General features: G+C 44.7%; 1 protein-coding gene across 2 annotated transcripts in view; it reads right to left on the bottom strand.

Annotated features, from left to right (window-relative positions):
• Positions 1-13,395, bottom strand: part of LOC145349004 (E3 ubiquitin-protein ligase SH3RF3-like) — a 312,100-nt gene extending 298,705 nt beyond the window's left edge. The window contains exons 1-2 of one of the 2 annotated variants that reach the window (XM_080197201.1): positions 13,234-13,395; positions 11,937-12,658 (exon numbers count right to left, since the gene is read on the bottom strand). In XM_080197201.1, coding sequence (XP_080053327.1) covers positions 11,937-12,311 — 375 coding nt within the window. In that variant the 5' untranslated portion in view covers positions 12,312-12,658; positions 13,234-13,395. Of the gene's footprint in view, positions 1-11,936 lie in introns of both variants that reach the window. The other variant, XM_080197200.1, reaches the window with a different exon arrangement.
• Between the last annotated feature and the right edge of the window lie 220 nt (positions 13,396-13,615).

Below are 13,615 nucleotides of genomic sequence, written 5' to 3'. Positions count from 1 at the left end.
ATAAATCAGAAACTGTGCATTCTCCAACACATCAAACCTCATTCAGACTCCCAAACTGTAAACTCAGCAAGCCATCACAGTTTAACATTTATCACACTGAAGGAAAAACAATCACAGCCAAGTCAAACAGAATGCATCACTGCACCAACTGTTAAGAGCCACATCCTTTGTAGGATCAAGGTGGGCTATCTTTAGAGCCAAGTTTCAAGCATCCAATTGACAGTGGATTCCACACAATTTATGTCAATTATGTAATAGTTCGCAGAGCGACAGACATACTCATAGCAAATTCATTTAAAGAATTATGCTGGCAATCATATAGCGTTTGGGTTCCGACATGTTTTGTTGGCTTCAGAAACAGTTTTTTTCTTTAATCAATTTTATCACTGTTGCATGACACACTGCACTGGTGCCAGATGGCAACCATGAAGACTGGAGTTATAAGCTACATAGTAGTAGTTTCTTGGATGAGGAAAAGGAATAAATGTAAGAAGTAATAATTCATCTAAATGAATTTTCAAACAAGCCAATTCACAAATACTATCATATCTGTTGAGTAGACATTGAGAAATTTCCCAAAAATGCCAGAGGAATTTATAGTCCACTCCTCCTCATTGTTAGCAAGAGTTTGCACTTTACATGGCATCTTTAACATTGTAACTGTTCCAAGACGTTTTGGGGAAATATAATCAAACAAAAATGGAGGTGGAAATAAGGAAAGTTATTAGGGGGACTGACCTCCTGATTAGAGGTGAGTTTTAAAGAGGGTCTTGAAGGAGTGAAGGATGGGTGGAGAAGCTGAGGTTAGGGCAGGGATTCCAATATTGCAGCAAGGGGAGAAAAGGAATCCAGCAGCCAATGGACGGAAGATAAGAGTTCCAGGGGTTGGCATAGGTTTGGTGGCGGTTACAGAAATAGAGAGGGTGAAGTCATGAAGGAATCTAAATCCAAGGATGTGAAAATTGACTCAGTGGATCATGAAGCAATGTAGGTTAGCAAGGACAAGGTGATAGATGAGCAAGCCTTGGTGGGGAATAGGATGCAGAGAGTGAAATGTTTGGATATGCTGTAATTTCTTGACAGTGGAAGATGGAAAGTTTACCTCCGAGTCAAATAAGGGCACCCAGATTGCAAACAATTTGATTCAGTCTGACACAAGAGGGATTGATGCAGTTGGTGGTAAGGATATGGTATTCCTGATGTGGGCAAAAAGTTTGACCTTTCCAAGGATTAGCTGGAAGGAATTGCATCTCATCTAAGACTGGATATTGGACAAGAAATTTGATAACGCCCAGAGGCAGAGGAAGGACCAAGAGAAGCACTGAAGGACTGTTGGGCTGGCTGGATAATAAAAGCTTGCAGCAATGGAAAAGAATGGAGATGGGGCATTAGAAGCTGGGCCAAGTTATTCACAGACTGATTTGAAAGAACAAAAGGATATGTTGAAGTCTCATGAGAAGAGGAGTTGTGACAAAAAACTTGATTTTGATTTACAGCCTACACCTAAGGGAATTTGAAATCACAGGTTTTGTTAGCAAGTGACAGTGTGTTTCATGACAAAGTTACTCAGGCTGAATTGAGTGTCCATCTTTTAAGTAAGGACATGAAAATGCTGTGAAATCTATTCAATCGGAGAAAGGAGATTTATTATGATGCATCACGGAGGCAGAGCCACTTGCAGCAAAATAAATTTTCATTTATGTGAGAGAAGTAACTTTAAAAATCAGTGCCAAGTGAACCTTAACTACTAACTGCTACATGCATTTGGTTGATCCAGTTAAATATTGATGCTGCAAGTTGGGCTTTTTATTTGCAAAATGTTGAATATTACTTGTGTTTATGTAGTAAGTTAGCGTTCAGATTGTTTACACTATTATATCTTAGATACTATTTTTGAAAACTTAGCACTTTGATGATGTTTCATCTTTTAGTGGGGGAGGTATTACAATCATGAGAGAGAGTGATTCTCCAACCTCGCCACGCTGTTAATAGATTGCGCCAGTCCCACAGAATAGCTTGCAGGCCTAAAATTTAGTTTGGATCTGGTGCAAAACAGTTTGCGATTCTCCAGGTCCCTTCCTAATGGAGCAAACCGGATTGTGCCCCATATGGGCACGAGTCTGATTGGCATATTTAAAAATAACGTTTAAATTTGCTTAGCCCATTCAAGTCCCAGTGCATGGAATCCACTGACCGATGGGCACGGCATGATAATGGGAGAATCACTACTGGTCTTCACTTGCAGAGACTTGACACAATGGTCATGCTGGGGGTCTCAGAGGCCATTGAAGACCCTGGGTGGTTGAGGCATGCTCATTAGGCTGCGCCCATCTGGCACTGAGTAACCACCAGAGAGACCAGCAGTGTCAACTGGAAGGGTACCGCCACTGCACCAGTGGCAATGCCGGGGGGCGGGTGAGTGGGGGCCATGATTGGTTGACTATGTGGAGGCTTGGGGCTGGGTGGGTGGGGGGGAGGTGTCAGGTCATGATGGAAGGGAGAGGGGTGATATCGTGCAAGGGTGGATCGCGGAGGATGTTTCTGATTGGGAGAGGGTACGTCAGAAGTCATGATGGGGAACCCTTCGGGAGGACACCAACACGGCCACCCGTGTCGGAGAGGGGTTGGGAAACATGCTGTGGGAGGGGGAAGGGAGGACATACCAATGTCCTTGAGGGGAGGCAGGGGGTCTCCCAGTGTACTGAGAGATCAGTGTGCCATTATGGAATGGCATTCAGGCGCTCTGAAGCCAGGCTCATTGGCATATTTATACCCCACACCCAGCACTGGCAAAACTCCCAACTCTCCAAAAAAGTGCCTGAGTATGGAAGAATTGAAGCATGATGAGTGGCTAAGAAACTGACATGGATCACTCCATTATTTTTGCCATTGTGAAAGTTTTTGGGAGAATTCTGCCTGAGAATTTATAAGATTGTTATATTTTGGGACTGCATCTTCAATTTTGGGTAGAATAGAGGAATGAAGGGGATTGTGTGACCTGTTCTAAATTCTGCTGACAGCAGCCCTGAGTAGTTTGGGTGTGAAAGATTAGCGAGGTTGCTTTATTGGGAAGAAGGTATGGGATATTCACACCTGTAAGCAATGACCTGAGATGTGATGACAGTTGGTTACTAAAGTTCCAGGAGGTGTTACGAATGTCAAATTTTGTGAAGTTATATTTTAAATTGTCTATTTTGTTTCAAGATGGGAATTGAAAGGAAAATTAATTACATTTCTATCAGGATACAAGGCCCATGTGATTCACATTGGCATGGAGATGGGCTTTAAGAGGAGAGTCAATAGGCAGCCATTGGCCTACACAGTGTTTCCTTAGAATATCATTGAACATTACAGACAGGTTCAGTCTGCAAGGATCTGAGAAGGCAGAGAGGGCTGAGAGATAGAGACAGCAAATCTTTATTGTTCAATGTAAGAATGCAGGTGGGTGCTTGTGCTCAGATTTAGGACCAGGTTCGTGAGAATTTAAGCAAGACTGGAAGATATCCCAGCTTTAGTCAGAGGAAAGAACCTCCAATTCATCCCCCTTCATGAAAGTCAGTTTGAGGGAATAGGAGTTAACTAGATATGAAAAGAGAAAGAAGCAAGTCCTTATGATGTAAGGATGACTTTGAACTGGTTCCAGAAGATAAGGTGGCACACTAGTTAACACTGCTGCCACACAGCACCAGAGACCTGGCTTCCCTTCCGGCCTCAGGACACTGTTTGTGTGGAGTTTGCATATTCTCCCTGTGTGTGCGAGAGTTTCCTCTGGGTATTCCAGTGTGCTCCCACAGTCCGAAGGTGTGCAGGTTAGGTTGACTGGCCATGCTAAATTGTCCCTTACTGTCCAAAGGCGCATAGGTTAGGGGGATTACATAGAACCATAGAACCCTACAGTGCAGAAAGAGGCCCTTTGGCTCATCGAGTCTGCACCAACCACAATCCCACACAAGCCCTACCCCCATATCCTTACATATTTTACCCACTAATCCCTCTAACCTAAGCATCCCAGGACACTAAGGGGCAATTTTAACATGGCCAATCAACCTAATCCGCACATCTTTGGACTGTGGGAGGAAACCAGAGCACCTGAAGGAAACCCACGCAGACACGAGGAGAACATGCAAACTCCACACAGACAGTGACCCAAGCCAGGAATTGAACCCAGGTCCCTGGAGCTGTGAAGCAGCAGTGCTAACCACTGTGCTACCGTGCTGCTCCTTAGTATTAGTGGGATGAATACCTGGGATTATGGGGATAGGGTTTAGGTGGGATTGTTGTTGGGCAGGCTTAAAGGGCTGAATAGCCTCCTCCTGCACTGTAGGGATTCTGTGATCCAAATGTGAGAAATCATGGAATGAGTAGATTGCACACCACTGCGAATCAAATAAAACTTGCTCTATTTTTAATGTACTCTCCTACGATAGACCTTGTCTCATCTATTTAGTTTTTTGAGGAAACATTCTGCACATAAAAGCTCCTTAATCCTCAAAGGCAATCAAGCAAAATGTTGAGCCATTGTTCTTTTTGTTTTACTTTCACAAAGCAGCCTGAGGCTATATAGACACGACTGGCCTTTAATCTGTGTTGTGTGTCGGGAGCGAGTGGGAGTTTTCCACCATTTCATTTAATCCAGAAATTAATGCAACAGCAGTAAAGGCATCTTAAAAATGAAATTGACACCCCAACCTGAATTGTACAAGGTGCAAAAACAATAATGGGGCAAAGTCAGCTGGACAGTATAGCCAAGACATGTATTGCAATCCCTTTACATAGTTATCGATCCAAGTCCCTTCATCACTTGTATAACCACAGTTTAGCTGCAAAACTATTTCATTTTGGCAATGTATCTGAGCAGTTAAATGGATTTTAATCATCTTGTTGTTCCAAGTGCATCAAAAATAAAACTGAAACTCATAATTCAGCATTCCTCGCATGTCCTACTTAAAGTTCAATAAGTGCAAGTTAACTGAAAATGACACGTATAATGTTGAAAATAAGAAGCAACTGAGCAGTTTAAATGCTGTAGTTATGTAACTTCCATTTGTAACAATAGTAAATCAAAGGATTGAAATCCTTCCAGAAAACTTGACATAATACTTTTTAAAAATGGTGCCAAAATAGTGAAAATGTATGTAATTAAAGGTGGGATAACATTTCAATTGAAATCTAAAGATTTCTTCTCGAATTTCAGCTAGCAAAACCCTTCCTGCATACCTTCAAAATGCCATATGCATTGCTAGACGTGGCACAGTAGTTAGCACTACTGCTTCACTGAGGCAAGGACCCGGGTTCAATTCCCAGCTTGGGTAACTGTCTGTGTGGAGTTTGCATGTTCTCCCCATGTTTGCGTGGGTAACCTCCAGGTGCTCCGGTTTCCTCCCACGGTCCGAAAGTTGTGCAGGTTAGGTGCGTCGGCGATATTAAATTCTCTCTGTGTACCTGAACGGGCACCAGAGTTTGGTGACTAGGGGATTTTCACCGTAACTTCATTGCAGCGTTAATGTAAGCCTACTTGTGAATAATAAATAAACTTTGTTGAGTGTTCACAATCCAGTAAACAAAAGCATGGGATTCTGCAACTGTTGGAATGTACAGGCCGTCAGTTTTATTGGTAATGTTTTTGTATCCTCCCCAAAAGCCTTGACCTGAATGCAGTCCAGGATGATGATTTCATTCATTCAAAATCACATGCAATCTAGATCCTATTCCCTGACATTGTCAGAATCAATCCCCTTTTATGTGGACCATCCATTCAGTCTGGAGCAATTGCCCCCAAACTACAATAAACTATGGATTTCACTATCAATTGCAGGAATGCAGCAAGCCTCCATTAAAGCAAGATTACTGTACTGAATAATTCAATCAAACAACTTCAAATAGCACCAGTACTCCTGACAGCCCTGCCCCAACAAGTGGAGTGGAGGGGTGGTTACCTCAGGTCAAATTCAAGTTTAGTAAGAGGCACTCATTGTCTGAATCAAAGTCAGCTTGCTGAATATAATCAGGACGGATTTGACACAATGTTAGCAGCGTAACAGCAAACAATGCAATCATTTGCAAATCTTATTCTGATCTATTCATGGATAAATTTCAGAATGTCTAGCCCAAAGTTATCAAGAAATGGTCTATAATATTGCACAATTTACAGCTCAGGTTTTCAAATTTTTTAACGTACAATTGTGCCAATCCTCCTGCACTGGCAGTGGTGGAAGGGGAACCTACGGAATTCATCAAGAATTGGTTACAGCTACGGACAACCTCTACCAGGCTTACCAACATAACTGAATTTTGTCACATTGCTAAAAACTCACACTCAGTAGCTCAGCCAATTTATCCCACAAGTAACACAGTCAAATAAAGAGATAAATTTCATTTTCCGACCTATAAATGAGTTGATCTCAGATAGAGCAGCAGTTACTGTACTACAGTTAGCTCCTGTGCCCCAAGATAGGAAAGGGAATTAATATCTTTCTACTTCCAAGCATTAAACCAATGGCTGGTGCTATAAATTTGTGTGCATGGGGTCATCCAAGTATGAGTAAGATCAGGTTTAGCCATAATGTTCTCTGTGATCAAATAACCTGCTGGCAATCATTTCTAGCCTCAAACTACTTTGGAAAAGTGGCCTGAGATCATCTGATATCCATGTAACTGGCAGAGTAAAGTTATATCACAATCCATTCTGGCACTTTACCTGGAAATGCACCAAGTAACAAAGTTATCTCATAGAAGTGCCAAGATGCAACTGTATTTCAAGATATTTTACAAACTTTTCTTTTACCACACAAGGAACAATAGATTTCCAGTGCAACTGCTTCACAAAAACTTACAGTGCAGAAAGAGACCATTCGGCCCATCGAATCTGCACCAACCACAATCCCAACCAGGCCCTATCCCCATAACCCCATGCACTTATCCTAGCCAGACCCTCTGACACTAAGATGCAATTTTAGCATGGTCAATCCACCTAGTCAGTACATCTTTGGACTGTGGGAGGAAACTGGAGCACCCGAAGGAAACCCATGCAGACACAGGGGAAACATGCAGACTCCGCACAGTGACCCAAGCTGGGAATCAAACCTGGGTCCCTGGCGCTATGAGACATCAGTGCTAACCACTGTGCCATTGTGCCGCTCACTTTCAGAAAAGTTACTGGGTACAGTCCAGTACCATGCTCTGAAATGTGGAATTGATGAGATGCACATTTGAATGTCAGGTGATTCTGTAAGGCATACAATGTTGTTTCAAATTGAGTAGCAGCAGGCAAGGAAGGCCCTTTGTCACAAAACTGGAATTCATTCACTGAAAAAAAAGTGACTAATTTGGCATGTGAGGAGTTAAAAATAGATTTTAGTAGGCCACTGAACTAAAGTATCAGATGATGTAGGTGGTGAAATGATAGTTGGTAACGAGGGAGATAGTGAGCTTTCAAACTACACTTGAAGCACATGATGGAAAGCTTCAAATTAATGCTCGCAATTAGCTACAAAATCGGCAGGTGTTTGGACATCGCAGCAGATAAGACAACCTGCCCTCTTTGTGACTCAAATGACGTAAATAATGAAATGGACCCATTATTCCTGCGCCTACACTGCATAATCACCAGAAGCAGATGCTGACAGCTCTGCCACTAAACAATAAATCATGTGCCCTCTAACCTATGGACAGACTAGTGTGTGCTTTCAATTGTATTACTGAGATTAATACCTTATGTTCTCTTCTCAACTATTCACCAAAAGAAATTGAACAAAATAATCATTTAAATGTATTTTGTTAAAGAGCAACATTGCAAGCAAATGAGTTCTGAGTGTCAAGGTTTAAAATATATGCTTGTCATATATAATTTATAGTCACAGCATATGAAATCATACAGAAATATCTATCAGTCAATGAGCAAATAGCAATTCCCACCACCTGAAACCAGCCCATTGAGGGGATGAGCTGTCTTGTGGTGATGTAAGGGAAGGAGCAAGGTTGAGAAGATGGGCCTTCATGAATAATCTCAATGGGTACAGGAATTGAACCCAGACTGTTGGTATCACTCTGCATCACTACCCAGCTGTCCAGCTAACTGAGCTAAATCAACTCCCCGATATAATTTGAGCCACATGTTGGCCCATAAATTCCGTTCGATGTTCATAATTTCTTTTAGGGCGGCACAGCAGCACGGTGGTTAGCACTGCTGCCTCAGAGCACCAGGGACCCGGGTCACTGTCTGTATGGAGTTTGCTCCAGATGCTTCGGTTTTCTCCACATTTCAAAGATGTGTGGGTTAGGTGGATTGGCCATTGCAAACTGCCCTTAGTGTCAGGGGGTTTAGCAGGGTGAATACATGGGGTTACAGCAAGAGAGCTTGGTAGGATTGCTGTCGGTGCACACTTCATGCGCTGAATGACCTCCTTTTGCACTGCAGGGATTCTATGATTCTGTGTTGTGCAGCACATTCCCAGAACCTACAGTTGAGAGCAGATCAGTCAAAGGTAAGTGAGCCGTGCCCCCTTTTTTACAACACTAACTGCTGTGTGAGGTCCTGCCACTTTGACAAGCTAGGCACAAGGTAAGTTATCAGGTAAGTGGGTATGCCTTTGGGGAGTCAGATTGGGCCTGTAGTCCGCAGAATATGTTAGGGTTGAGATGGGCCTCAGCTGGTGGGGAGGGGAGAGTCAAGTTGGGTCAGCCAATAGGTCGCACCGAATGCGGTGGGGTAGTCAGTCAGGGTAGGGGAGGTTGGGACATGGGAGGAATCCCATGGGAGGTGTCCCACTGAAGTTCAGAGGAGGTCAGTATAATAGTTACCCAGAAGCGGTTAAATTATTCTAACATTTTCTAGTTACTTATTGCAGTATGAAAGTTGGAACCATCCAAAGTTGTGATTTATATTGCATTATTAGATGGTTCCTGGCCTATGGTAATGGCCCATAGGAAGTATGGATTTCCTGGGCAATTGCCATGAAATCCTTACCCAGTGCATCTTTGTGGTGCCCTCCCAGGTACACTGCCCTGGAACTAGAAGATTATGGCCCATCATCATTTCTTCCCAATTTCCTCCTTAAATCTGCATCTTAAGACATCCTTCACTACAACCATCCCACAGTGACAACCCTCCAAATGTTTTGCCTCCATTGTTAGCAATTAATTTATTCCAAGCAATCCTAACGCTTTGCCTTTTCTCATTACAGAAGAAGGCAGCCCACAACTGTCGAGTGATGCAGAGAATTGGAAATGATGCTGAATCTATGGCCATCCTGATGGCAATGGAGGAGAAAGCCCTGGAGGTGGGCAGGGGTTATGCACTATAGACCATTGTCAATGAAGAGATGGGAGTAGCTGGAAACTTGGTGAAAGCATTATATTGTCACACGGCAGCTTTGTACTGACCCATCAGCCATGTTAAATTGACATTCAATTTCATGATTTGCACTATGCTAAAGAGACTCCATTTCATGTACGTGCAGCACTATAGCACGTCTTCCAACTCCCACAGGTATATTGCCAGTGATGCAACAAGGGATGATGGAAGAGGAAGTGCAGTCCTCAGGGAAAGGACATCACTCTAAGGAAGCATCATTACACGATTCATGTGTACCCTCCATCAGCTCAGACACACACACCTTGACGGGTCCAGCATCAGATAGATATAGTAGCACAGAGTGAAGAACATCTTGTAATCAGGAGCAGATGTTCAAGGCAGGGACAGCCATGCAGCATCAAGGACTTGGATGCTGAGTCTTGTAGTCTGACACTGAATAACTACTTGTGGAGCACTATCAGAAAACAAGTGTGCATCTGTCAGGATTTCCAGGGTGGTGTGCACCCTCGCACAGAAAATGGAGAAATCCATCTCAGGCATGAGTGCCAAAAGTCCCAGGCATTTGCACTGATGAACACCTCCATTGAAAAAATGACTAACTCTTGGAGAAAGGGACATAGCAGGTCAGAGAATATATGTTGGCACACAACAATGAAAACACAGCATTGGTCACACAGTTGGTTTGATAGCTGAACACTCCATCAGATGCAGCCAGGGGCTCTCCCATTCTTGGTTAACAGGTAGGCCTTGGGAGCAATGAGAGAAATAGAGATAACAGTAGTGACAATCTCCTCATAGCTCCCACAGGTCAGCCAAGGCACCAGAATCACATTTTAAGTGATTCAGTAGCTTGCTCTATTATGATCCTGATGGTCAGCTGACTCTGGTTCTATCTCTCCTATGTCTGTGCGTTCTTCACTGGGATCAGCAGCAAGGCCTTGAACAGATATCCCTTGCTACATTCCCAACACCTGGACTGAACCATTGATGTGGTCTAGCGGAGAGAAGAGCAGCAGCATCTGAAACTGCCAAAAGCTGAACACGTAATGCAGCTCTCTGGACACGGCAACCCTGAGTTGAGCGTATTACTTAAGTGTTGCTCTGTGGCTATCCCCTTTGTTCCATCCACCTGTAAATGCTGGAGCTGATGCTCACCTAGGAGTTGCTGCACCAGTCATGAAGGGTATTGAGCTGGAGAATGTTGCACCTCCTCCCCTCAGAGCTCCATGTAGAATATGTCGCTATACAATCTCAGAAACAAGAGGGTCACTTGGCCTCTAACACAAGCATTTGATTGTTCCTGGCCTCAGATTAGTCAGTTTCATCCTTTATGATACTGCTATCCTATCCATTTCCATCTTCAGTGACTTCCTGTTGTATACTTGCCTTCTCCAACCTGCTGAGTTGCCAACATTGTGTGGGACCCATGCACTGTTGGGAAAGAGGGCTTTTGATTGTCATTTTAAATCCCTCAGTTGGCATCCTGCCTCAGCCATGTGGGTTCCCTGCCACAATCCCAATCCTACCCTGGAAAAGACAGAAGAGACTAGGATCACACTGGGATCCTGACTTGATGTAATTCTCTGAACTTTTCCAGTTACACATGTCCAGAATCCTCCTCCTCCAACCTTGACCCCGAACGTGAACTCTGCTTCGCCCTCTACAGATGCTGCCCCACCTGCTGAGTATTTCCAGCATTTTCTGTTCCAAAACCTAACAGGATAGTCTTCACTCAATGATACCTCTGTGCATGAACTATCCTCCACTTCACTCAACAGCTCCAGTCACTCATCACAAATTAGCAATCGGTACCTATCTTCCATACCCAGAAGTCAGTTGTTTGCATAACACAAGCGTACGTTCTTTTTGTTCCTCTGTGATGGGATGTGTACTGAACTGGAACTGGTAGTCTGAGGTGATATCTTCAAACTTAAAATGACCCACTTACTGATCCACTAGTCACCTGAGTTCCTCTGTACACATCTGTTCCCCAAGAAGGAAAAAGAGGAAGGGGCGGTGGTCCCCCAAGGATCTGCTAACCGTAGGACCTTATTTATGAGTCAGTTAGCTCCCAGCTTCAGTATCTCATTTCATTGAGAGCTTTTGTCAATTCCAAGCTGCAATTTTTGAATTGAACTGCCAAAAATGTAACATGTGCCCAGAAAACTGTGTACTCGGAGGGTCGATATTTGTGAATCAAAGTGTTGACAGTGTTTGGTAATTTGACACCGGATACGTTCTGCATCTGAACCTAAAATTGTTTACTATTTGTTTTGTTTTGAATTCGATGTGGGTTGATGTGACCACATACGCCAACTCAAAAACTTTCTCTTTCCCTGAAAGCTCAGTAGGAAGACAGTCAGATTGACTGAACTGAGTCAGAATGCTTGGCATGGAAGAAGCTGAAATATCAAAAAAATCACTCAAGCATCACTAAATAAATTCATCAGTTCAAAAGCCAGTGGCTCTGGATATTTGGGTGGTGTCGGTGAAAGTGTGAAATTGGGAATTCCTCCTTTCAGGGATTTAATGGAGGGGTCAAACCCCAGATTGGTGCACTCTCACACAATTAGTACATCACAGCCGCAGCAGTAACACGAGTTAATAAAAAACAGCATATTACCTTTCCTGGAGAACTCCGGTTAGAGTTAATGGGATGCTCCTTCAGGCTGCTCCCCAGGGATGAAGAGGCCGGGCATCCTGCACTCCCCGAGGCTGATGAGCCGGGACCAGAGGTTGGAGTTGACCTGCCGTTCCTCGGTCTCTGTTTAATCCCATCCAGCAACCTGACCAGGAGGATGTTCGCCGGCAGCTCCTCCACGCCGCAGTCCACCAGGATCCTGCACTCGGGACACCGCAGCTCGTTCCTGGAGCTCACAATCTTCTCCAGGCAGCGTTTGCAGAAGGTGTGCTGGCAGGGCAGCACCTTGGCCGTGGTGTCCAACCTTTCCAGGCACACGGAACACTCCAGCAAGTCCAGCAGTGAAGACTCGTCCATCTTGGAGCATGGGGATGGGGAGAGTGGGACTGCTTTTCTTCTCCTCGTTTACATGACACCCTCCACCAAGCCAGGCGATGATGGTCTCCTGACAAGCTGCATTTTTCCTTTAAGTTATTCCGAAATAAAAGGCGGTCAGAAGCCAGTGGCAGCAGCAATGTGCTGCATCTATCTGCTTACTGTCTGCAGCTTACCACACGCCTACATTTCCGTCAGCTCCGGGCACACATCGGTCCTTTAATTCATTTTTAAATACAAAGTCCAAAGCTGCCCAATTGCCCCGTGCCGACAGATTCTCTCCTCTTTCCCAGTCCGAGTAGTTAAATCGCGCGGATGCAACATAAATACTGGAGAAAAACGAAAGGGGTCTGACTTTCCTTGTGTCCCATGTCAATGGGACAATGTACCTTTCCCTCCCATCCCAATCCCCTGACACTTTCAGCTCTGGCCTGACCCTCAGCTCTTTTAAACACTGGCACAGGCCCCGGGATTCCCCCTTTTTAAAAGGTGTCACTCGCCAAGATTCCTCCTTCAATCCAAACAATAAGTTTGTTTGGGTTTTACAGAGAGAAAAAAACCAAGGCAGCTTCAGGAAGAGCCCGCCTCAATCCCTAAAGGCACTTGGACCGCGCAACAGATCAAATCCTCCAGAGGGGGGGAAGAGTTCATTGGGAAAGGGATACCTCTCCCTGCCTTTCCTCCTCAAGCAGGCAGCATGAGAAGAACTGCCTGCGATAGGGGTGCCCGGCTGAGTTTAGCGTTTGCCCATTTCCCATCCAGCCACGCTTGCGGCCGGCTCCCAGCTCCTGGATCGATTCTAATTGGAAACAGGTCGCTGCTCCAACATTCCCCCGACCGCGATCCCGCTCACTTCAAACTCAGCAAGTCCCGGCTGGGGCTGGCTGCTAAAACACTCACTCACTCAGACCCACAATCCTGGCTGGAAATGCTGAGCTGCAGCAACCGTGTCAGAGACGCCGCTGGAGGGGAGCAGAGCCGAGCTCCCTTCAATCTGTCAATTTCACCCCGCCGCCGCCGCCGCCGTGTCGATTTCTCCAGCTCCAAGGCAGCGTCAGACAGGGACGGAAATGCGTCCAACTCTAAGCAGCCTTCAGCATGAGAGAAATGCTTGACCACGTCGCCCTCTCCAGGAGAGACATTAGCCCTGCAAAGCAGACAGCTCCAGGTGCTCAGCTGGCGCAGGACCGCTTTACGCAGCCTGGCGAAGTTTCCTGATGGAGAGATACCAAAAGGGGTCATCTTTGTCCGTCTGCTTATTAAGTACAAGCGAATTACTGCGGATG

Source organism: Carcharhinus amblyrhynchos, chromosome 10, assembly GCF_965287045.1.
Source record: "Carcharhinus amblyrhynchos chromosome 10, sCarAmb.v2.hapA, whole genome shotgun sequence".
NCBI lineage: Eukaryota > Metazoa > Chordata > Chondrichthyes > Carcharhiniformes > Carcharhinidae > Carcharhinus > Carcharhinus amblyrhynchos.
Note: the sequence above shows the minus strand (reverse complement) of the source record. Positions and strands in the feature narration are given on the sequence as shown.